Raw genomic sequence first — 22,314 nt, 5'->3', positions numbered from 1 at the left:
TACACGTCTGTTAAGTGGCAATCAAGGCTCACGGGGCTCTAACATTGCCGACTCTTAAAAGAACCTTTCCTGAAGGGTGTTGTGTGTTCTATCTTTACCTGTCATTAAACCTCCTAAAGAAGGAACAAAACCAACATAAACGAGTCAGGCGGGAAACACGGCTGTACTGGGAGACACAGGAGGCCGCTGCTACCTCTGTCTTCGTCCTTCTTCTAAAAAACGTAAGTAAGAATCTTGAAGTGCAGTAAACTGTGTACCCTGAATCCACGGAAGGACACTCGACATGGTGACTCTTTAACACCCCTGCTTAATGTTTAACAGCCGAATTTCAGAAAAAGCTATTCAGGAGGGCGACCTCTGTTTGCCCAGTGTTTTCTGGATGAGCAGGCAAAGGAAAACTCCTGAGAGACTGGTTCCAGATTTTCCCAACAGGGTAACGCTTCACACTAAACATCTGACTTCGATCTTGATTTCACCTTGAGCTGGGTTTACAACAACAGGGGGAGGGGAATCGATTTCTTTAAAGAAATCTATTCGGGGGTTTTTGCTTTTCTATCCTACAGAGAGGCACAAACTCCTCTTTCCGTGCTGTGCCCCCGAGCTCCTCTCCAATGCTCAAGTGAGAACGAACTCTGTACTGTGGTTTCTGAACACAGAAAAAGTGGTAGCTTACTTCCACCGAGGTATGGCTCCCGGTGACCAGAGAGAAACCACTCAAGGAGCCACCCAGTCTCGGGCTCTCTGATCACATGCGGTCTCCATGCAAACTACCTACCTTCCATTTCTATCGCTGCCCTGTTATTTGTTCTGAACACTTTCAAATTTGCTTATTTTTCTAATCTTCTCTCTCCTCCTTTGGTAACACGACTCTTTATCTTGTGGTCTTCATCTTTATTACTCACATTTCCTCACAATGAGCATTCATTAAAATATTTTAAATTAAGATACTGCCTTTCTCACTGAGCTCATCATGTCTTCCCATATGACACATTTTTAATTCTTATCACAGAATTTCAGGCAGTTTGTACATTATATTCTATTAAAAACTCTATTCCGCCCGAGGTTGTCACAATTCGGAGATTACAGCTTTCTGGGGGATGTTCTGTTGGGGATTTATTCACATATTCACTTTGTTAGCCGGCAAACGCGGTCCGTGAGCTTGTATTTCACACCTCATTTGACATCACAATTCAACAGAAAAGTATAAAGAGAGGCAATTATTTATTTAGATTATGGAATGAATTTTAGAGGGATATTAGATGAGTATAAACTGTCATGCGGAAACATCAATCCCTGTCCTTCGTCCAGCCCCGGGGAGGTCAAACCCCAGGTGAAGGAGGAGGGGTAGGACGCCGGATGGGAGAGCATCTCACGATTATGTAACTCTGTTTCTGTAACGAGTTTTCTTCTGCTGCAACTTTTTTCTCTCTCCTAAAGAGAATGCAAAATTGACTCTCGCAGAACCGAAAGTGATCACCACAGCCTACGTCTTTTTCTTCAGTGTAAAACATCACCACGTGATCAGTCATACTTCAAGAAGTCAATTTCCTACACAGAGACCATGGATCCCGCCCCCACACAGACCCTTCCGACTCAGGACAGCTTGAGGTGCGTGCAACTGTTCTACTGGACAACGGTGGGAAAGCGATTAATGCGTTCGGTAGAAACCGGACTTGGATTTTTGAATCAAGACCTTGTCGCGGGCTCAGGATCCGCGGGCGCATCCTCTCCTGTGATGCTGGACAGCGGCCGCCGCTCCCCATCAGCCCCACGATCACAAGGGTCCTGGTCGCCCCCTGCACCCTCACGGCCAAGCTGTCTGTCACTGTCAGTGCAGGAGTCAGGAAATGACACAAGAGAGTTGACACTTCCTTTTAAAACAGGATTTGTGGTGGGTGATTTGTCTAGTGGGAGGCTCATGTCGGTGCCCTGAGCACGGGGAAGGCAGGCCAGGCCAAGCTGTGGTTGCCAAGAGGTTGGTTGTGCTAAATGCATTTTCAACTTCCAGTACTTCAAATTACGATGGGTGTCATCAAGAGCTCACCCCACTACGAGTCAAGAAAGATCTACACCCAAGATGTATACCCAAATGTTGATTTCGGAGGGTGTACATCCAGGCATCACTTTCGGGCCCCTCTAGCATATCAGGACTGTGGTAACCGCAAGGCCCCTTGTGTCTGCCCCAGCAGCCATCCCCAAGAACTTCTCTCATCCTCTAACCCTGTGTCGTTCAGGTGGTATGACCAAAGTGACGGGTTCTGGTGGGCCCATGGTCCAAGCTGGGCCAAAGAGGGCCAGGGGACCTGACAGGGAAGAGCGGCGTCCTCCCTAAAGTGACCCACCGGCAGGATGGACACTGGGAGCTACTGGTGGCCGACCTGCCACCAGGAGGGAAGATCCTGCTGGAGATGCTGCCAACCCAGAGGACAGATGGGGGACAGGTCACTAAGGATGCTGCTGGACAGCTGGATCCAGACGTCCCTGGTGGCAGCCCCCCTCTCCATCATCGCGAGGAACCCAAGACCCCTTTTCTCTTGGGCTTCATCAGTGCGGCACCCAATGGCAGCCACTGGACAAAGCCCACCTGACCAACACCCCAAGGAACCCAGAGGGGGTCTGGGCCCCAGCACAACACAGAGAGGAAGCCACAGCCCTTGGCAGGCACCACGTTTGAAGAGTGTGGCCAGGTGCTAGCGGACCGTCATTCTCCCGCCCTTCTTCCTTTATAACAAAGACCACCAGCAGCAACAACTCCCCAAAACAGTTCCGGGTGTTTGCTTTCCCGAGACTGCTTCTGGGGCAAAGGCAGGAGCTCGCTGCTCCCCCGGGAGCTGAAGAGACGACTTCCAGGTCTTCCTCCCTGATGAAAAAGAGACACAGAGAAATGCCTCCCTGTCTGTGTTAGGGAACAATGGGTGAGCTGGTGAAGCCTGGGACTGCTGTGGCCACGAGCAAACAGAAGGAAGGATGACAGCCAGGGAGCTGGGCACAACCGAGGGGAGGGCAGGACATACCTGGGTGAATCAGTTTGTGAGGCCACATTAACTAGCCGCCAACCACCCGCCCCTAAACCTCTTGCCAGGTGAGGTGATAAAACCACATCGTAGCAGCCACGACCCGGGGGTAACCTAGTACTTGCGGATGAAAGCACTTGAGCCAACAGAAGAATTCAGGCTCTCCCTATATACTGACAATCCAGGGTGGGGGAAAGCTCAGAGGGCAGACGAGTTTCGCAGGAAACCCTGGGCCACTCGAGGTTGCAGAGGAAAAGCCCTGTCGAGGGCTGGAGAGCAGGAAAGTCAAAATGTTGAGTTTGGCGTCGTCGGTATTTCTAACCGGACCCTCATGCCCTCCCCTTTGAGACAGCTCTTGGAAGCAGGCAGGACACGACCCGAGCTGAGGTTGGCCAGGGTCACCTTGGCAGGGCGCACTCCGCACAGGACTCCTCTAAAGGAGGCAAGCTCCACCCAACTTCCCCAAGCCCCAGGAGCCCAGCCACCTGCCCACACCCTGGTGAGTCCACAGAGCATCCCCTCAGGGCCTAACACTACTGAGTTTAAATACTAGAGGGGAAAGAAAAGAGAACAGGGTATGACAATGGCAGATATCTACATGGGCTCCCCCGCCAAGCTGAGGCCTCGGGGTCTCGTCCTGGCTGAAGTGGGATCCATTGTGGTTTTAAGACGGGGACCGGGATGACACATCTAGGGGCTCTCTGGCCTGATCCCTTGAGAGAAAAGGCTGCTACCACAGTGGGGACAGCTCCCTCTGCCTTTTGGGGGTCCTGAAGCACGATAACTAGCAATGACTGCCCTCCACCTCCCAGGTGAGCACAGCCCCATGAAACCCAAGGTGACCGTCTGAGCCGGGGAGGACAAGTGTGTGCCGGGAACACCAAGCTCACCCGCCTTCCCCTTCTGACTCCATAAGCCGATACCCAGGCGTGATACCTGCCAGACGACTGCATTTACGCACTGAGACACAATCACTCAGTCGCTCTAGCCGCCTCTCTTGCTCATAAAAATGTACATTTCCCCCTCGCCTCTTAGATCATGTCTACGGTCCTCATTTCATTCTTCAGTCTTCAGTGCAAACAATTACAATAATAATAATAAATTCCTAAAATGCGGTTCTCAAACCCCGCGCATACGCGAGTTCAGGCCATTTGGTGAGACTGCTCCCCTAATTGGGCCATTGGTGTATAAAAGAGCGTGAAGACTGAAAGCCTCCTTTAGCGACGCGGCCCCATAATGGAGCCATTCGGAAGCTGAACGGCGGAGCAGCACTGATGAGTCGCCCGTCAACGCAGAGGCGTCACCCCGTTTGTGCACATCGTTTTGCTCTCAGCTCTGGCAGCCTGCCCTCCCCCCGCCCCCCAGCCTCACCACGGCTGCAGCCTCGCCCGGGGACGTCGGCGCTCACCTGTTCTGCGTGTCCGGGTGGTGGCCCACGCAGGTGAGGGCAGCTGTCGTCTGCTCGCTGCTGCTGTCTATCTCCTCCTGGACAGCCCACTGCTGGTCGCTGCTGACTCGCACGGCCGATATCTTCACCCCTGCTGCAGCCTTAATTCTGTGGGGTGGGAAGAAGATGTATGCGTGCATGAGACCACAGCAGTTCAAGACAGGTGGTAAGATACACAGAGTCAGAGCACATCTTCCCTTTCCTCTGGGAGACACAGGGAAGAGAGGCCGTTAGTGGCTTCCTTTGAAAACTAAGTGTCCTGTTATTTTTATAAGCGCCTTGAAGCAGGAGCCCCAGCGTCTTGCCAAGCACGTTCGTTTTCTGTTTCATCAATGTGCCAGGAGCCAGATCACTGTCTGCTTCGGGGCCCCCAAGGGATGGAGGTGAGGCAGGTGTGTCTGGGCAGTGGATGGGATCTGCTCGGCCTGCTGTCCACGAGAGGGAGGGAGCACACACAGCTTGGGGCTGGGGAAGCCCAGGGGACGAGGAGGAAGGGGCGGCCCTGAGCACATGGGGAGAAAGGAAGGATGGGGCACGCCATCATCAGGAAAAAAAAAAAAAAAAAGACACTCATTCTCCAGGCAGGATAGGGTAGCCATGGAAATGCCTGGTATGGTGTGGGCAGAACTCAGTTCCCCAAGGAAGAACCCAAGGACCCAAGTACTCCAGCACCAAGAAAAGGCCAGCTCACAGCCTGGTTGTTTTCCATGTTCCCTGCTCCTCAAATGACCCTCAGCTGTGACTAACCAGAGTCTGTGTCCTCCTCTCTAACAGCAGGATTCCCTGGTATCTTCCAAGTTCTTGGACAGCAGCCTTGGGACTGGTCTGTGATGAGCTGGGGACATGTCTGGGAATAGTCAGGAGGAAGACAGAGCCACAGAACGCCCCCTGCTCGCCGTGCCTTAACCATGTAGAAGTAAGAGCAAAAGGAGTCCAGGAACAATCACCATGCAGGGTCAGCGGGGGCTTGGCTGGGAGGGGGCATGACATCCCTCTGCTTGCCAGAGGCCTGTGGACCCACAAGCAATGCCCAGGGAGGCCCTGGGCACCCTTTCCACAGATACATCAAAAGGAATATTTTGATGTATCTGTGGATACATCAGGATACATCTGTGGGTACAATAGGACTGAGGTGCCTGGGTGGCTCAGATGGTTAAGCATCTGCCTTCAGCTCAGGTCATGATCTTGGGGTCCTGGGATTGAGCCCTGAACCCCATGTGGGACTCCCTGCTCGGCAGGGAGCCTGCTTCTCCCTCAAGCTCTGACCCTGCCCCCCGCTTGTGCTCTTTCTCTCAATTTTTTTTCTTGCTTGCTCACTCTCTCTCAAACAAATGTAAAATTAAAAAAAAAAAAAAAAGCACAATTCAGCCATACAGAGGAATGAAGCCTTGACACCCATTACAATGCTACAAGGTACATCAACCTGGACAACATCGGTCAACGCCGAAGAAGCCAGAAACCACGGGCCGTGTACTGTGTGATTCCATTTATGTGAAAGGTCCAGAAGAGGAGAATCTGTAGAGACGGAGAGCAGACTGGGGGTTGCCAGGGCTAGGGGCACTGGGGAGAAGGGGCAATGACCGCCAGACTAACCAGCACAGGTTTGTTCGGGACTAGAATGTGCTAAATGCCGCTGAACCGTTCCCTTGGAAATGGCCAATTGTAGGTTGCCTGAACTTTGCCTCAACTGGAAAAAAAAAAAAAAAAAAAAAGAAAGAAAGAAAGAAAAAGAAAAAGAGGTAGAAACAGGCAAATAGCCCCTCCTAGGAGAGGTTGAAACTTAAATAAATAAATAAATAAATAACAAAAATAAAAAAGCAACTATCAACACACACACACACAAGTCTCCAAGAACCGAAGAAGGGAGCTTATAAAAGCAGAATTTCCAGGAGCAGCAGGGACCATTTTGGACTCGAGGGCTGTCCTAACGCCACTGGCTTTGCTGCCTCCCTGGAGGAGCTCAGGGATGGAATTGGGGGCTTCAGATACCTGCAGACTTAGTTACACAGAGGAGAAATGCTTCTGCTTCCTTTGTCTGCCTTGTGCAAGTCCTCACACAGATGCCAGCATGCTCCACCGCTAGCCCGCACACCAGGACCCCGGAGAAGTCCCTGGAGACCCGGCAGCGCCCCAGGGAGAGGCGGACGCCACACCCTGCTCTGACCTGTCTCTCCTCCTGCCCGACACTGCGGACTAAGGGTGCTACCTCCTCCAAGCGTTCCTTCTCACCCCCGGCTGTTCCCGGGATTGACTTAGGCGAACCATGAACAGAGGTGTCCTGTTCTGTCCCCACTGTCAGCCATTCCGTCCTGCCAGCAAAGAGGCAACTGGAAAGAATGTTCCAGAACTCGCACCTCCTGTCTGGTGGCCCCTGCTGTTGTTAACGATTAGGGTGTCCTCTCTCTCGCACACGACTGCTCAGGGAGTCCCTCCATCAGACAGCCCCGTGGGCCGCATTATTACTATTGTCTTCAAAGTCCGGATGAACACATTTCGGCCCCTCCGCCCCTCCCCATGGAGTGGCCTGCTGGGGGTCACAGAGGTTCCAGCACAACACGTCCATTGAAGATTCCCACCCTTGGGGTTTTTTATTTTCTCTCATTCTGACCCAAAAACAAAGCATAGGTCCCCTTGTCATCAGAGACATCTTCAGGGACGCAGCCTCTCTGAACGGATTCACATGACTGGATGCCAGGGCCTCCCCACTGCCCTTCCTTTGCGGTCTTTTTTGTTTTTTGAGACAGCGGCCATTGCAATAGGCCAACTCTCCCTAGGAGTGCTGAGAAAGCAGGCTTCCCACCAGGGTGACCACAGTACCAACAGCAGGGACAGGGCCCAAGTAGGTCTGGAGGCCAGCCACTGTGCTCACCTCGGTCACTGTCCTTGCTGGTCCTAAAGAGATCCAGGGGATCCCAGGGGAGGCTGGGAGGCAGACTTGGGATGGTGACCTGTAACCAACAGAGGTCACCCAACAGGGTCACACCAGTGACCAGGACTGTGCCTGAGGACAGAGGCAGACAGCAGACTATGGTGGCCTCCCCAGGTTTCCCTCAGGTGGGATTATTGGCCCGGCACACCACAGGTGCTTTTCTACCTGCTGTGATGCTCTCAAGAGCGTGTCTGACTCCTTCACCTCTTGCTGCTTACCAGGAGCCCAGCCCGTTGGCTGCCCTCTCCAGGGGCAGCCAGCCACCTACTGGGTTAGCCCCCCAAGGTTTAGCCATCGGGGGTGAGAGGCATCTCTATGTTCTCCCCTGCAGGGTCACCGGCTCTCAATTTCTACTCCACCATCCCCCCCCCCGGGCACTGTGCTCAGCATCAGGGCTCCAGACCCAGTTAGTTTCTTCTCTGTCCCACCCTCCTCCCAAGCCACCGAGGAGGACGGCGACCTCCTGCCTGACCCAGGGCATGCCAGGAAAGTTTCTGCCCTAACGTTCCTGGTTCCTGTGCTCCCGGTCTCCTTTGGTTCTGGTAGCTCCCCTGAGCTCCACAAAGTCAGACCCGAGAGGCTCACTAGGCTGCACCGGAGATTGGGAGCACAAGGCGAGCCAGAAACTTCCGTATGGCTAATTTCGAGGCAAAGAGGAAGTCTCAAGAAAACAGATACCTACCTCGCCCCCTGCCAGGCTTCCTAGGGCCCATCCCTCCCCCAGAAAGTGGACTTTCAAGCCACTAAATAACTACCAAAACCACCATAAAGACAGGCCAGCTTTTATACCCAAAGGGCAGGAATCATAAGCTCAACAGTCAGACACGAACTATCTCCGTTGGGGCCGGGAGCCACACAGGACAGATGCACGGCATCATGGGGCCTGTCTTAGCTTTTATTCTCAATTATGAATATTAATTATCCCTATCATTACTGTCAGTACAATGCACTCTCGTCAGCCTCAAGCATAAAAAGCAGACACTTGCCCATCGGAGGGGCTGAAACGACGAGAACACAGCAAGCATTGACCCCTGTTGACTCATGCGCATTGCTGGGGTGCGTGGACGTGGTGCCATTTCTTTGGAATGCTCTCTGGCCGTGTCTCCTAAGCTGATTTCTGTAGATCAATCGCCCAGCACTTCCACTACTGGACATATGCCCAAGAGAAATGCATGCTTGTGGTCCCCAGAAGAGCAGGGGGAGTTCGGGGCAGCCCATCCTATGCAGGCCCGATGCAAACAGCCTGAACTGCTCACTGACAATAGAACAGACACCAGGGAATACGGAGCCTCAAGAACAAGAATGAGCACCTCCCGCCACCCAAAGCCACATGATGAACCCCGAGAGATGCAAGAAAGGGCACACTGCAAAATCCCATTTACAGGAAGAACAAGCAGACAGATCTCTGAGGTTGGGCTCAGCATCGCAGTTCCTCTCCGGGAAAGAAACTGGGCGGGTCCCCAGACGGGCTTCTGGGGCCCCTGCCATGTTTGGTTTCTCCTTCTGGGTGTGCCTGCTGCTGAGTTCTGAGAATTGATCAGGGTGTGCTCACTCATGTGCACTTTTCTGGACATGGGTTCTAATGCCATATGAAGTTCGTCGTGGCAAAGCAAGCAGATCTCATGTCTGTAACAGGGACACCGAGTTGCAGCCAGGGTAACACCTACCACAGGATGTGACCTCCCCACTGGTCTAGCTCAGCAGGAGGCCTAAGGACGAGTCAGACTACCACCACCCTGGACACACAGAGGGGTTTCTCCCTCACAACTTCCACCACCTGGTGCTGCCCGGGTGCCCAGGGCCCCACCCTTGTTCTGAGGTGCACAGAGTAATCTGAAACTTTGACCTTGTCTGTGACGGGGAAGGGTCTTAGAATCCAGATGAGTACCCCTGCTGGTTGGACCAGGGACCAGTGACATTCCAGCTGCTGTGGGTAAGCAATGAGGAAGACATCTAGACTCCAGGCCAGCCTCTACCCAGCAGGGACTAGAGACAGGCCAGAGACCCACAGCTTCTCCATCTCATTCTCCCTATATCTCTCCAGCCCACCTTATCTAACACCTAGCAGGACACAAGAAAAGTTGTCTGCTGAGTGCGTCTGAGTCTTTCTTATACTTAGGCCACCCACTTTAGAATTAAATACTCAACTCTAGGCAGGATTTTTGGCCATCTGGTTGCCTATACAGTGGGCGTGCAGTAGAAGATTAATCCTGTGCACTGACAGACTCTCCTCTTGGGGTCAGTGTGGCTGCAGCAGCTCCAGATCTTGCATCCTCATCCACAAAGGAAAAGCAAGATTCTCTCCCTCAGAACAAAATCCTGGAGCTAGGTTTTCATTGGCTGAATCAGACTGAGGATTCCACCCTGGACCAAGAACTAGGTGGCCTAGGGGGTAGAAGACCAAAGCTCACTGGTTTAGCCAGTTAACAACCATCCCTGCACTAAGAATAGAGTTAAGCCCATCTGAATCACGTGGCAGCAACCACAAGTGGTGGCTCCGGAATTTCAAGTCACAAGAGAAGAAACCAATGCTGGGTATCAGAAACACTAGCCTAAAGGCAAATTACTCAGGTTCTGCCCCTCTCCTGAATACAAGTTATAAACCAGTTCATGCACTCCAGTTCTAAGCCCAAATCCTTCCCGATTTTAGATTATACTCGTTAGAGTAATTTAAGCCCAGAAAAATCCGTGTCTTGAATATTCATTAAATGTGTTTTAGAGAAATATTTTTAGGTTTGGTGATATTCTTAACACGCGTTATGTATAAAAACAACAATATCCAAAACTATAGGAAAACTATTAATGGTCTCATCGCCATGATGAGCTTCGGGGATCCGGGGGCCGAACCAGTAAAAGGCACGACCACAAGGTGGCAGGAGCACACAACGAGCTTTATGGGGCAACCCTTGGCCAGGTTTGCAGGCTATGGAGTCCCTCATTGGGTAAGAAGGACATGGCACCAGCCCCACCCCAAAGGGGAGGAGGACAAGTGAGCTGCGGGAACAGGAAGATCTGAGGGGGGTTTTTCGTGTCTACCTGATGTCACTAAGCAACACAGAGGCAAGTCTGTAGATCACAGCAGACTTAGTTAGGGTCTTCTCACCAGCGTTTATGGCTAACAGACATTGGGTATGCAGGGTTTTTGCAGGGTGTGCAAAGCAGGCAGGCTCCAAATGGCTAAATATATGTTTATTTGGGATATATTTATAACAATCAGATGTATAAAGATTTGAGTTTGGCGCTGGCAGGATTTTGAGCTAACAAGTCCCAGTCTGCTGTGAAGAAATAAACAATACAGGGGCCAATGTACAGGGACCATCTCTGGCTCACTTACGTAACAACTACTTTCTGATATTTACCAAAAAACCTTACATTTATATTTCCATAGGGTCTTCATTATACAAATATTTATCTGAATTCTTGTAGTTATGGGAGTCCATTGAGAAGACCACAGTGGCAGAATGAGAAACTACTTGTTGATGAGCTGACTCTTCAGATCATCAGTCCCCACTCACAGGTGGCCCTTGGGTGACGTGCATCTGTGCCCACCCACCACTCCATCATCCCTGCCCCTGGGATTGGTTCAGTGGTGCTGGCTATTGGCCATAAGCACAATGCAAATGTAATGCAAATCTACTGCAAAGTGACATTGCAGATCTTGGAGTCCGGGAGGACTGCCAATTGCCAGCAAAGCTATGGAGAAAGAGAATCCAGGAGGGGGTCCCCACGGTTGCTCAACAGATCTGTATGGACCATTAACAACTGAACAGGAGACAATCAACAAGGATCTTTTCTTCAAAAGAGAGCGGTTGCGATGGCAAAGCACTGTGAAGCTCTTGAGGACACTGGGGAAGCCCTCAAATGTCTCTGCTAAGTTGATCCTCTTCGTGACCCTACTGACAATGCCAGGTGTGAAATGAAAAACGTGGTATTGCATAGTTATAGAAAATCGGAGGAAAATGTCGACAGGCGATGCATGCTTTGTCCTGAGTGGCACAGAGTGGGAATTGCTGAACCTAAACTTTATTTAAGATAAGATAAAATAAACCCGTCATAATTTGTATTTCATTTCTCACAGAAGAAAAAAAAAAAGTCCCAATTGAGGTTCCTTTTGCTTGCTATTGTCTACCAAAATCTACCAAAACAGGAACCTCATGCTCCTGTTTCACTAGATTCTTTCCAATAGCCCAGACAGTCTCAGATTAAAGTCCTAACACTCCTGGAGCTTGGGATGGCAATGCACCTTCAAAAAGCATGTTGGATACGCATAAAAATATGTGAACATTCTGTATTGGTGGGGAACATGCTTCCTCTGGTTCCTAGAACAGGGAGTGCCTTCCAACCCCTGCAGGAATCGCTCCCTCATCTCCTTCAGGTTTGGGCAAATGTCACCTTCTTGGTGAGCCTTTCGTAGTTATCAGAAACAGAACACTAACACACAAACACCTCACTTCCCGTGCATATTAGCGGTCTCCCCCACTGGAGGAAACCACGGGAGAGCACGTGTTTTTAGGAGTCTTACTCCCTCCTTTATCCATGGTTCTGAGAACCAGGCCCAGCGGATGGGGGGCACTTAATAAATATTGGTCGAACAGAGGGTCTCTATCTAAGGTGTCATCTGTCCCTGGAGACCCCACAAATATCAGACTTTGAAACCTGAAGAGGCCCATTAAAAGAAAAAAAAAAAAAGCCACCAAGGGCAGGGGAGGGGTACAGGCATGGGAAGCCACTGGACCAGAGGTTTTTGAACTCTTGAACATGGCAGAATCGCCTGCTGCTGCTTAGAAATATCTAGACCCAAACTGCAGAGACTGTAATTCACTAGGTCTGGGGCAGGACCCAGCAGCGCTGTTTTTAAACAAGCTGCTGCGAGGACACGTGTGGTCCTCAGAACACTCTTTGGGTAACAGCATTTGGGACATGTTCCAGACAATCACATGCTGTCAAGGAGAGGAATGCCAGGGAACATCTGGTGTTCGACACTCTCTCTTGAGATAAGCCCAGCCCTGGGCACTGGAGCACTTTCAGGGTATGATTCAGGAAAACTATGAAGATACTTCCAATTTGGATCCTCCCAGCAAACCACTTTCAGTGTGATCCGTCAACCAGAGAGAGAGAAGGATGTATGCATCTCCCACCAGGCACCTGGAGGCTGGCAAAGTCAGGCCCTGCTGAGAACTCGTTTCAGACCATGATTTAAACTCAAGAAGATTGCAGGATAGGGAAAAGAGTCTGGGAGGGAGCCCTCCCACCCTGGACCAGCCAAGATGATGGTGGGGCAGGTGGGGGGTTCCCTCCTCTCCAAGTGGCTGAAAACCAGGATGCTGAGAATAGGTATTTTCAGTCTCTGAGGCTGAAAGAGAACAGGAATCATCTTGAAGGACAAATAGACAACCCGTGCTGGAAAAGCCCATAGTCCTTCTGAGCAGAGTGTTGGAGGACACTGGAATTCAGCTCTGAGCATGGGAACATGCTAAGAAGGATCTCGATGTACGGGAGAACTTTCCCCAAGCAATGCCCACTGCCTCCTTGGAGTGATCTCCCCTCTCTTGTCTCCCTGTTTGATTCTAGATTTTATCTAGGAAAGTCAGATGCTAAGCAAACTCTATGTATAGCTTTGGACAAATCAGAAATTTAACGTTTTCACAAGCAGAAGAATGGTTTTAATTATTGCGATGTTCCTATCACAAGTGGGGCCTCAATCTTGTCACTTTGTTTGTTTGTTTGTCCAGCCCCTGGAAGACAGCTAGATATCCGCAAAGTCGATTTGCAAAGCAGTGGGGTCCCTCGCAGCAAGGAAGAATGATAAATAAGAATGAGCTTGCAGCAATTTCTACAATTCTAGAATTTTATTCTCCGCTCTGGCCAAGGGAGCTCTGAGTGTGGAAATGCCAGTGGGTTCCCCCTTGCAGGAAGTTCCACTCGGCCCATGAAGCCAGCTCTCCTGTGCCTTGTTGAGACTGTAATTATGTTGTTTGCCCAACCAAATGATGGCTTCTACAGTACAATCATTCCTTCCCTGATTCCGGCTTTAGAGACACTTGGACGATCTCAAATCACAGTGCCTTCCACAGGTAATCCAACAGAACAAAATTGCCCCCCTATGTTCCTGCAGGGTCTCCCCTGCTCTGTGCTGCTGTATGAGTCTCCTGGGGCTGCTGTACCAAATGACCACGAACTGGGGCGGGGGGGGGGGGGGCAGTAGGTTTTTAAAACAACAGAAATGTGCACTCTCTCGGTTCTGGGGGCTGGAACTCTGCCATCAGGGTGCTGGTAGAGTGGGTTCCTTCTCGGGGAGTCTGGTCCCTGGCTCTTCCCCAGCTTCTCAGGGTCGCCGGCAATGCCTGCCTCCTAGACATCTCTCTCCAATCTCAGGATCTGTCTTCACACGGCCCCCTCCCCATGTCTCTGTGTCTCTCCTCTCCTTACAAGGACATCGGTCACTGGACTGAGGACCTACACTAATCCCAACCAAGGGCATCAGTGATGATCCCATTTCCAAATGAGTCCCATTCTAAGGTTTGGGCGGGCAAGAATTTGGGGGACCCGACACATTCTCTACAGGCACAAAGGCCAAAATAAAGAAGGTGAGGTGAGGGGACAGCAAAGGTTTCTCCTCTCTGAAGCACTAGGTGCCTGGAGGGAGAGCCCAGAGCTCCTCTTGACTTGGCCGCTTACTCAGTGCTGGTCCACACTGGGCAAAGTGGATAAACTCCAGGGTGGCTGCTCTGATCTCCGACTCCTGGGGATCACAGCTTTGTCCCTTCCCTGTGAGTGCGGGTAGGACCTGTGACTTGCTTCTGACCAAGAGAAGGTAGGAAAGCGATGAAATGCCACACACGCACCATGAGCACACTTGGCAGAAGCAGGGACATGGAAATTTTCATAGGGCCCTATGAATGGCTTCTCATGGTTCAATTAGCAAGGCAAGATTGTTTCATGGGAAGCTAGGATTAGTAAATGTGGAGTAATTAGGAACCAGAAATGCTTCTGAAATGAAAAGGATTTGGAAAGTGGACACAGTCTCAAGGCTTGGGTTCAAAATGCTACTGTGGGGTACTGTGTCTAATTTAAGGTCTGTTCACTGAGTACCAACTACACGTCAGGCGTTAATGAGCTGTTCTGTGCAGGACAAATGGAGAGTCTTAGGAGACAGACAGAATAATGAAGTTACCGCCGACTTGGAAACTACATTTCTGGCTGAAAACCCAGACTCCAGCTGCGTGACCTTGGGAAAGTCACTGAGCTCCTCAGTCTCCTCATCTAGAAAAGGGGACTATTAATAATACCTCCCAGCGAGGTTTGAAAGGAGACTATGTAGGAAAGGCTTAGAGCAGAGCTCGGCATATAATAAGAACCACACAGCATTGGTGATGCAGGCGGTGGTGACAGGAGCGCCCAGGTGGGTCCCCTTCCTAAAGCAGCAGCCTGCCCCCCAAATGCTGACATTCCAAAGAACCATCCCTCATTGCTAAGATGCTTCAGGGGACAGACTGAGAAGTACAGGAAAGCTGTTGGGAGAGCCATCCAACAAGCTCCCGGTCCTGGTCACCTCACCCACAGAAGACCAGGTGGAACTGTGGGGTCAGCCCAGCACCCAGCTCCGTCCCTTAATAAAGCAGTTGGATTTCCCACTGGGAGCAGCGCATGCTCAGACCAGGGAGTCCCACTTGACCTGACTCCACTCTCTGCTTCAGGAACCTGTGTGTGAGTGGCCACAGCATCCCGTCCTCCTGAAGAGACTGATTGGTCCGAGGAGAAACCACATGACCCAACCACACCAATCAGAAATATCCCATCCCCTGGCCGTGGTGGACGGGCTCACAAAGAGAACTGGACCTGGGATTTGCTGGGGAGAGTTGAGCCTAGCTCTCTGTTCACTAAGGAGGAAGCGCTGCAAGACTCCACCACCTGCCTGAGGTTGAATCCACAGGTGGGAAAGAGATGGCTTCCCGGCCCATTGTCTGAGCATCTGGATTCATCCAGACCTGAGGCTGTCTTGGCACTTTTCAGTTACAAGAGCCAGGAAATCGCCTTTAAGCTTCTTTGAGTTGGGTTTCTTCTATTTGCAGTTGAGAGTGCACCAACGAAAAATCAGGCTCTGACATTTCTGCTGCTCAGAGTCCCAAATGAAATCCCAAAGTTCACAAAAGATACACATGTAAAGTTAGCATGTAATCCAAGGACAAGAGAACAGATGGTGGAAGGATGTTCCGTATTTCAGCCATCCATGTGCGTACCGAGTGCAAATATTAAACAAAATGAATCTATGGAAACAACCCAAGCTCCTCTCTCTTTGTCATATCCATCACTTTAGTAATAAATGTTAATAAACAAAGCTAAGGTATAAAAAAAAACTCAAATAACCTGACCTTTTCTGGAATTAAACTCTTTTTCTGTCATCTCTGTTATTTGTACAATGTTTGGTGATATAAATTCTCAAATGCCTGGTAAAGAACCATTTTGTCTAGTAAATGAAAGCACTTTGTGAGCCACACTGAGTTTTTTCATCTCTTCCTCCCTGCCCAGACATGAACAAGGGCTCACCCTGACACCCTGGGTATTCTCTGTCAGTGAACACTTGCTAGTAATCTGGGTACTCACAGCCACCACAGTGTGCGCGCGCACACACACACACACACACACACACACATCCATATTCACAGCTTCATCTATCATCTACAGCGTGATGACCCAGAGTCATTTTCGCAACGCAGAACTTTCTCCTGAGTCTCAGCTATGTGGCCAAGAGAATACTTTGAAATCATCTCTTAGAAGTCTCAAACTCAACATACTCAGAACTCAAGAGCAGCCCACCCAAAAATAAAAAAACAAAGCCATCTTGCTTCTCTTGTCCTCTTTGGGAAAAGACACTGTCTCAGTCTGTTTGAGACATGCTATGACCAGACAGCATCGACCAGGGTGGGGTGGGGTGGCGGAGGTGGGAGGGGCCTTAAACGACAGAAACTTATTTCTTACAGTTTTGGAACCTGGAGAGCCCACGGTTCGGGTGCTGGAGGGTTCTGTCCCTGGCGAGGGCTCTTTCCCTGGTTTGCAGTCTGCCGCCTTCCTGCCGTGTACTCATATTATGGAGAGCAGAAAGAGGAAGAAAGCTCTGTTCTGTCTCTCCTTATAAAGGCACAAATGCCATCATGAGGGCCCCAGCCTTGTGACTCCTGTACCTCCCAAAGATCCATATCCAAGTACCATTATGCTGGGGATTAGGGTGTCCACATATCAACTGGGGAGGGGGGCCCTCAGACAGTAGCAACCACCATCCAGCAAACTGCTCAAGCCAGAAACCTGGGGATCAGCCTTGACACCCTCCTTTCTGTAACTGTCTCCCCATCCTCTCTCCACACCCCTGCATCGTTCTCACGTGTGTCGCGGCAGTAAGCATGGGCAACCCTTGGTACAAGCTACCCGGCCACGAGGATGACCTGCTCAAAATCTGGAACCATCAAAGTTCCAAGCTTAAAGCTCACTGGTTACGCCAGTGTTCAGACACATCCACATTCCCACAAAGCCCTGCATGGTGTGGACCGCGACTGAGAGATCGTGAAGCTGCCCTAATGCAGGAAGTGGCGAAACTAACGGCTTAGCGCTAACAGCACAGACTCTGGAACCGGGCTGCCTGGCTTCCAGTCCTGGCTCTACCATTTAGCTGCTCCGTGAGCTGCATCACCTCTCTGAGCCTCAGTCTCCTCCTGTGAAATGGACTCACCGTGGCTCACAGTAGCCACCTTCTAGGTGTTATCTGAGGACTGAACTAGGAGAACTTAGTAGGTGCTATTTTCATTATCTCTCTAGGCTCGTGGCTTCATGCTTCCCTACTGATTCTTCTCAACTCCTCAGAGGCCCGGGGCTTTTTTCCCACCTGGCTCTACTGGATCTTCTCTGTTTCTCCCACAGACCTCTTTCTTAGCCTTCTCCTCTTGCCCATACTGCTGGAGGCTGACAGCTGTGAACAGCATCCCAAGAGGCTCCCTTCTGCCACCTGGGCTCCTGGGGCTTCCAGTGGGATCAATCAACAGAAAACACTGCAGGAGATGAGAAGGTGAGAGAAGAGATCGCGGTTTTTACCGCCCTGGCTTCTCCCTGCCGGTGAGGGCAGCCGAGCTCCTCTCGCTGTGCACACGGCTCCCGTGGACAAGCCTGGTTGCCTTCAACTAATGCTCTCCTTGGTTCTTGCAAATCCCACCGGCGCCTTGCCTCCTGGGCCAGGGTGCTAATGCTCGGCCCTGTCAACCGTCCTGGGTGCTTCACCACCCCTGGCTGGCTCCCTTCGCCCTGCCCCCACCTTAGTCAGAAGCCCCCATCCTTAAGTTCTCTTGGGGCCATGCCAGTCCTTTCCCACCCAAACCCTGACTAGTTCAGGCCTTTGCAGAGATGGTTCACTACGCCTGAAGCCTCATCCCTCACGCGCCACGCCCCCACCTCCGGTTATCTGGATCACTCCCATCCATGTTTGACTCAACTACATCCACACCTCCTCAGAGAAGCCTTCCTAGATGCACAGGACTAGCTTAGTTTATTTGAGCACATCTCACTTGTTCTTATTATAACCCCATCTTCAAATGATGCTTTGCACACCCTTGCACACCTGTTGAATTGGACGCACAATCCAACAGTGAAATACGGCAGGTCCCCACCATGGAAATGACCGGCTTTATCTGATGCAGAAACACTGAAACTGATGTCACAAACAAAGCCACTCAAGCGGCTTCTCAAGCTGAGAGATATGCTCTCGGAAGGTACGGACACCTGCCGTGTCTCGGTTACCAACAGCGGCTGCTTACGAGTGCGCCCTAACCAAGCTTTGTGTCAGAGTCTGCATAGCAGACTCGGGCACTAGATGCAGGATGAGCGGCAGGGAAGCCGGTGTGGGTTTCAGGGCCCCAGGGCAGCGGTAGGCCCCACCTCATGCGTCACTCGCTAGTAGCAGCGGAGACGGCATCTCACGTCCCGCGGCAGCCCCAGTGCTTGCCGAGAGCTTTCACACGTGCTATCCCATTTGTTCCTCATGAAAACCGGGGAGCTGCTGCAGAGGAATTATTCACACACCCACGATCGCACACGGGGTGCCGCAGAACAGAGCTGGGCCCCCGTGGTCGCGGGTCCCAGCCCACGGCGCCTCCCAGGAGGAGGCGAGCCAGCCTTGCCCACGCGGGCTTTGCCTCCTCTTGGCTGGGGAAGTGCTCCAAGCCTCTCCTCTCCAGCGTCTCTTCCATTCGGCGTGGAAAGTGCCTAAAAAGCAATACAACGGAGAAGCGAAGAGCATCTCTGCAGACCCCAGCGCCCGGGTTCTAAGCCAGGTGCCACCCTTTTCTACCTGTGCAACCTGACACCAATGATTTCAGCCTCTCTGGACCTCAGCCTCCTTACCTGTAACGTGGGGACAAGAGTGTCCACTTGGATGGTAGGTTTGAGTATTACATGAATGAAGGTATTTACATCACGCAGCACAACGCCTAGCATATAGGAAATAGGTGCCGCTTCTGTCCTTCTAACCAGGGCCCAAGTGTCCCCAGGGACCAAGCAGGTAACAAAGGTGAAGAGCTGAGTAGGGTACAGACCACAGTAAACAGGTCCCGAACACTGACATGCCCCAGTCTCAGGGGACACCCCAAAAGCACTGCCCTCTGCCCACAGAAGCCGCACTCCGGGGACAAGAACTTCCACCCGTGTAGCTGTAATGGTGCACAGTGTGACTTTGGAACGACTTAGTTGCAACAGGCCTGCAGCGCCAAGGCTACCCAGGCAGAAGTATTCTTGGATGAGTTTCTCCTTTCTCCCCAGCCTGACAATTTTGTTCCATTTCCTCGGTCCAAGAAAATAGTCTCCTAGGACTACACTGGACACAGTAAGCGGGTCAGACACCTGGGTGCATGCATGTGCACAGACACACACAGTACCCTAGTGCTCTTCCGTGCTGTGAGAAACAGAAGTAAAGGCTCAGGAGTGTAGATCCTGCTAGAAAGGAGGAGGGTAAGCCATCCATTACCTGCTGAGATAACTGTGAGGGACACACAAAAGGCCAATGACAGCGGACTCCGGGTAACACTGCCTTGCTTGGCCTTCCTGCAAGAGAAAATGTGTCCTCTCCACACCGACCAGAGACCCATTTGTTCCTTAATGAGGGAATGCCCAGAGCACCCATTTGGGTTCGTGTGTTCGAGGATCTAATAGTTTTAGCTGCGTTTGTGACACAAGTTCCAATGTTATAGGCAGAGACTTGGAAAATGAGAGACAGAAACCTTCCTTAATCCTTCTTTCTAAAGAGAGACTTCCTAAGCGATGGGGCGTAAATGCAACCTGGGGTTTAAAAAAAAAAAAAATAGAAGGGTAAGTGGCATGAAGAGAGCAGATTTCCGTCTGGGATATCCAACGCCACGTCTGATGCAGTCACGGACACTCAGAGCTGTCTCTCTCAGGCAACGTCTCCCCGCACCTCAGACTCCTGAACTGTGTATCCTCACTTCCGAAACCGGCTCCAGAGACATAGAAATTTCATACATCCGGAGGAAAAGAAACCACAGAAGCCGCACGTCTTAGAGAGCTGGAGAGTTACTTTGAACCTGGCTAACAGCTCCCTGTGGGATGCGAGCCAGGTCGCGACACCATTGGGCATACTGTGCCTCCCCGGGCCGCAGCATTTGGTGAGCCGTTCTTATCTTCACAGACCCAAAAATGCAACTACGTATTGCTGGATCCCAAAAAAAAGCACCTCCTCTCTGTCCCTCCTAAACCTGAGCTGAGCTTAGCGTCCTGCCCGCACTGCTCCTTCTCCTGCTCTCCTCAAGCACCTCTGCTGTGCCTGGCCAACTTCTTTCCACTCGCTCCCTCACTGGCTGTTCCCCTAGTCACAGTCTACTCCCCTTGTCTTACGTTCACAGGCATTTTAAATTCCAACAAACTAACCATTACGTAGAAAACAAAAATGCAACAAACCTTCATGTAAAGAACCGAAAGGCAAAGGCAAGCAGAATGTACAACTTCGTTCATCTGCGGTGGACATTTACTTCATTGCGGGCAGGGATACAAAACTCACTTTCAATTCGCCACTCCCCAATTTAAAAGACATCAGTGGCCCTGGTGCTGACCACACTTGGCCACACGTTCTTTCTCCTCACCAACTCACTGACCTCACCGCCTTCTCACTAGGGACCCATCTAGACTTGGCTCCAACTAAAATCAGCAAGTACTCTGATATATCCTTGTTTGGTTCAGAAAATATGGTCACCACAAACACCAAAATACTAAGGATTTCTCTGTTCCTCCTCTACTAGAACACAGCTTCAGAAGATCAGGGAACCAGACCCTTCCCCGCTAGAGTCACTACAAAAACCAGTGCCTGGCAAATGAAAGACACTCAAATATTTGTTGGATTAAGAAATTAATGAATCTTCCACAAGAGAAATTTAAATGACACTGACCTGCCTCTCACGAGTTCAATTAAAAATATGGTATTCCTTGGAGACTCATTTAAATCAATTGCTCATATTTCTGTTTGTTGCCAAAACTACCATAAAGTATAGGGAAGTCATAGAATTAAAGCCGTTTCCCCCGGTAAACTGCAGTCTGACAGTTACAGTAGGTCTGTGCCCAACACAAAGTCCATCAGTTTCTGTTGTCATGTGACCTAGAACACTCTGCTTCGCCGACACTGAAAAGCCTCCCTCTGGACGGAAGCTCAAGGTGCATCGGCCACCTCCAATGATAAAATCCATGGGGCAGCCTCCAGGTGCTGAGCCCCTCTGTAGGATGGGAAACAAACAGCCAAGAGGGGGCTCAGCAGAGATGCCCCCAAGAGGCCAGAGTTCAGGCCCAGTCCCCTCACCCTGGGCAGGCGAGTCTCCAGAGGCCCCACGGTTGTTATGAGCCCACCAGATGTTATCAGGAAGAAAGAGATAGATAAAATACCAAACCCTCATCTCGCCCATTTGTTAGCCAAATTTTAAAAATACTGGCAACTCAAAAGGGGTGCCTGGGTGGCTCAGTGGCTTAAAGCCTCTGCCTTCAGCTCGGGTCATGATCTCAGGGTCCTGGGATGAAGCCTGGCATTGGGCTCTCTGCTCAGTGGGGAGCCTGCTTCCTCCTCTCTCTCTGCCTGTCTCTGCCTACTTGTGATCTCTGTCTGTCAAATAAATAAATAAAATCTTAAAAAAATAAAAATAAAAATACTGGCAACTCCAAAAGAAAAAAAAGGTAGGGGGAGGGGGAGCCTAGGTGGCTCAGTCAGTTGAGTGTCTGACTCTTTGTTTCAGCTCAGGTCATGATCTCAGGGTCATGAGACTGAGTGCCACATTGGGGTCCGTGCTGGGCATGAAGCCTACTTGAGATTCTCTCTCCCTCTCCCTCTGCCCCTCCCCCCTCCTCTGAAAAAACAAATAACAACAACAACAACAAAAATCCTGGCAACTCATCTCATTTTTCTATATGTCTGAAATTAAATGATAAAAAAATCTCTTTTAACAAACAGGAAGCCAGCAGTGTTCTCAGAAGGTGGCAGGCACCCCTCTCCCTAAGGGTGCATGAGAAAATTTTAGGTGGCATGACAGGGACATAATATTAAATAACATTAAGTTGGAAAAGAAGAGCTTCTAATCTTTATCAGCCGTTCTGATTGAATCAAGTGGAACACTGCAGTTGAGCACTACCATTTAACCTTCTCCAACACCCTCAAATCTCCCCCTTTAACAAAGAGAACTAATGAGCCTCAAAATCCAAGCACTTTGGAGCCTTCAACTATGCAGCCTGACGCTCTAACGCTGGCTTCTGTGTGTAACAGTTGCCTTCTATTTACAGCAATGACACTGGCTTCCCATTTATAGAAGATAGATAAAGTTTCTGTTGTAGGTGATCAAATTTAGTCAAAATATCAGCTGATTTAAAGAAAATATGAAGTGAACAGTAGCCCTGGT

At 50.7% G+C, this 22,314-nt stretch overlaps 1 protein-coding gene across 2 annotated transcripts in view; it reads right to left on the bottom strand.

Annotated features, from left to right (window-relative positions):
- TMEM132B (transmembrane protein 132B) overlaps positions 1-22,314 on the bottom strand; it is a 343,041-nt gene that overhangs the window by 154,638 nt on the left and 166,089 nt on the right. For both annotated transcript variants that reach the window (XM_032876500.1, XM_032876501.1), the window contains exon 3: positions 4,423-4,569. In XM_032876500.1, the coding sequence (XP_032732391.1) occupies positions 4,423-4,569 (147 nt within the window). The remainder of the gene's footprint in view (positions 1-4,422; positions 4,570-22,314) is intronic.

The sequence above is a fragment of the Lontra canadensis genome, unplaced genomic scaffold (assembly GCF_010015895.1).
Source record: "Lontra canadensis isolate GAN:19392208 unplaced genomic scaffold, GSC_riverotter_1.0 scaffold58, whole genome shotgun sequence".
Taxonomy (NCBI): domain Eukaryota; kingdom Metazoa; phylum Chordata; class Mammalia; order Carnivora; family Mustelidae; genus Lontra; species Lontra canadensis.
Note: the sequence above shows the minus strand (reverse complement) of the source record. Positions and strands in the feature narration are given on the sequence as shown.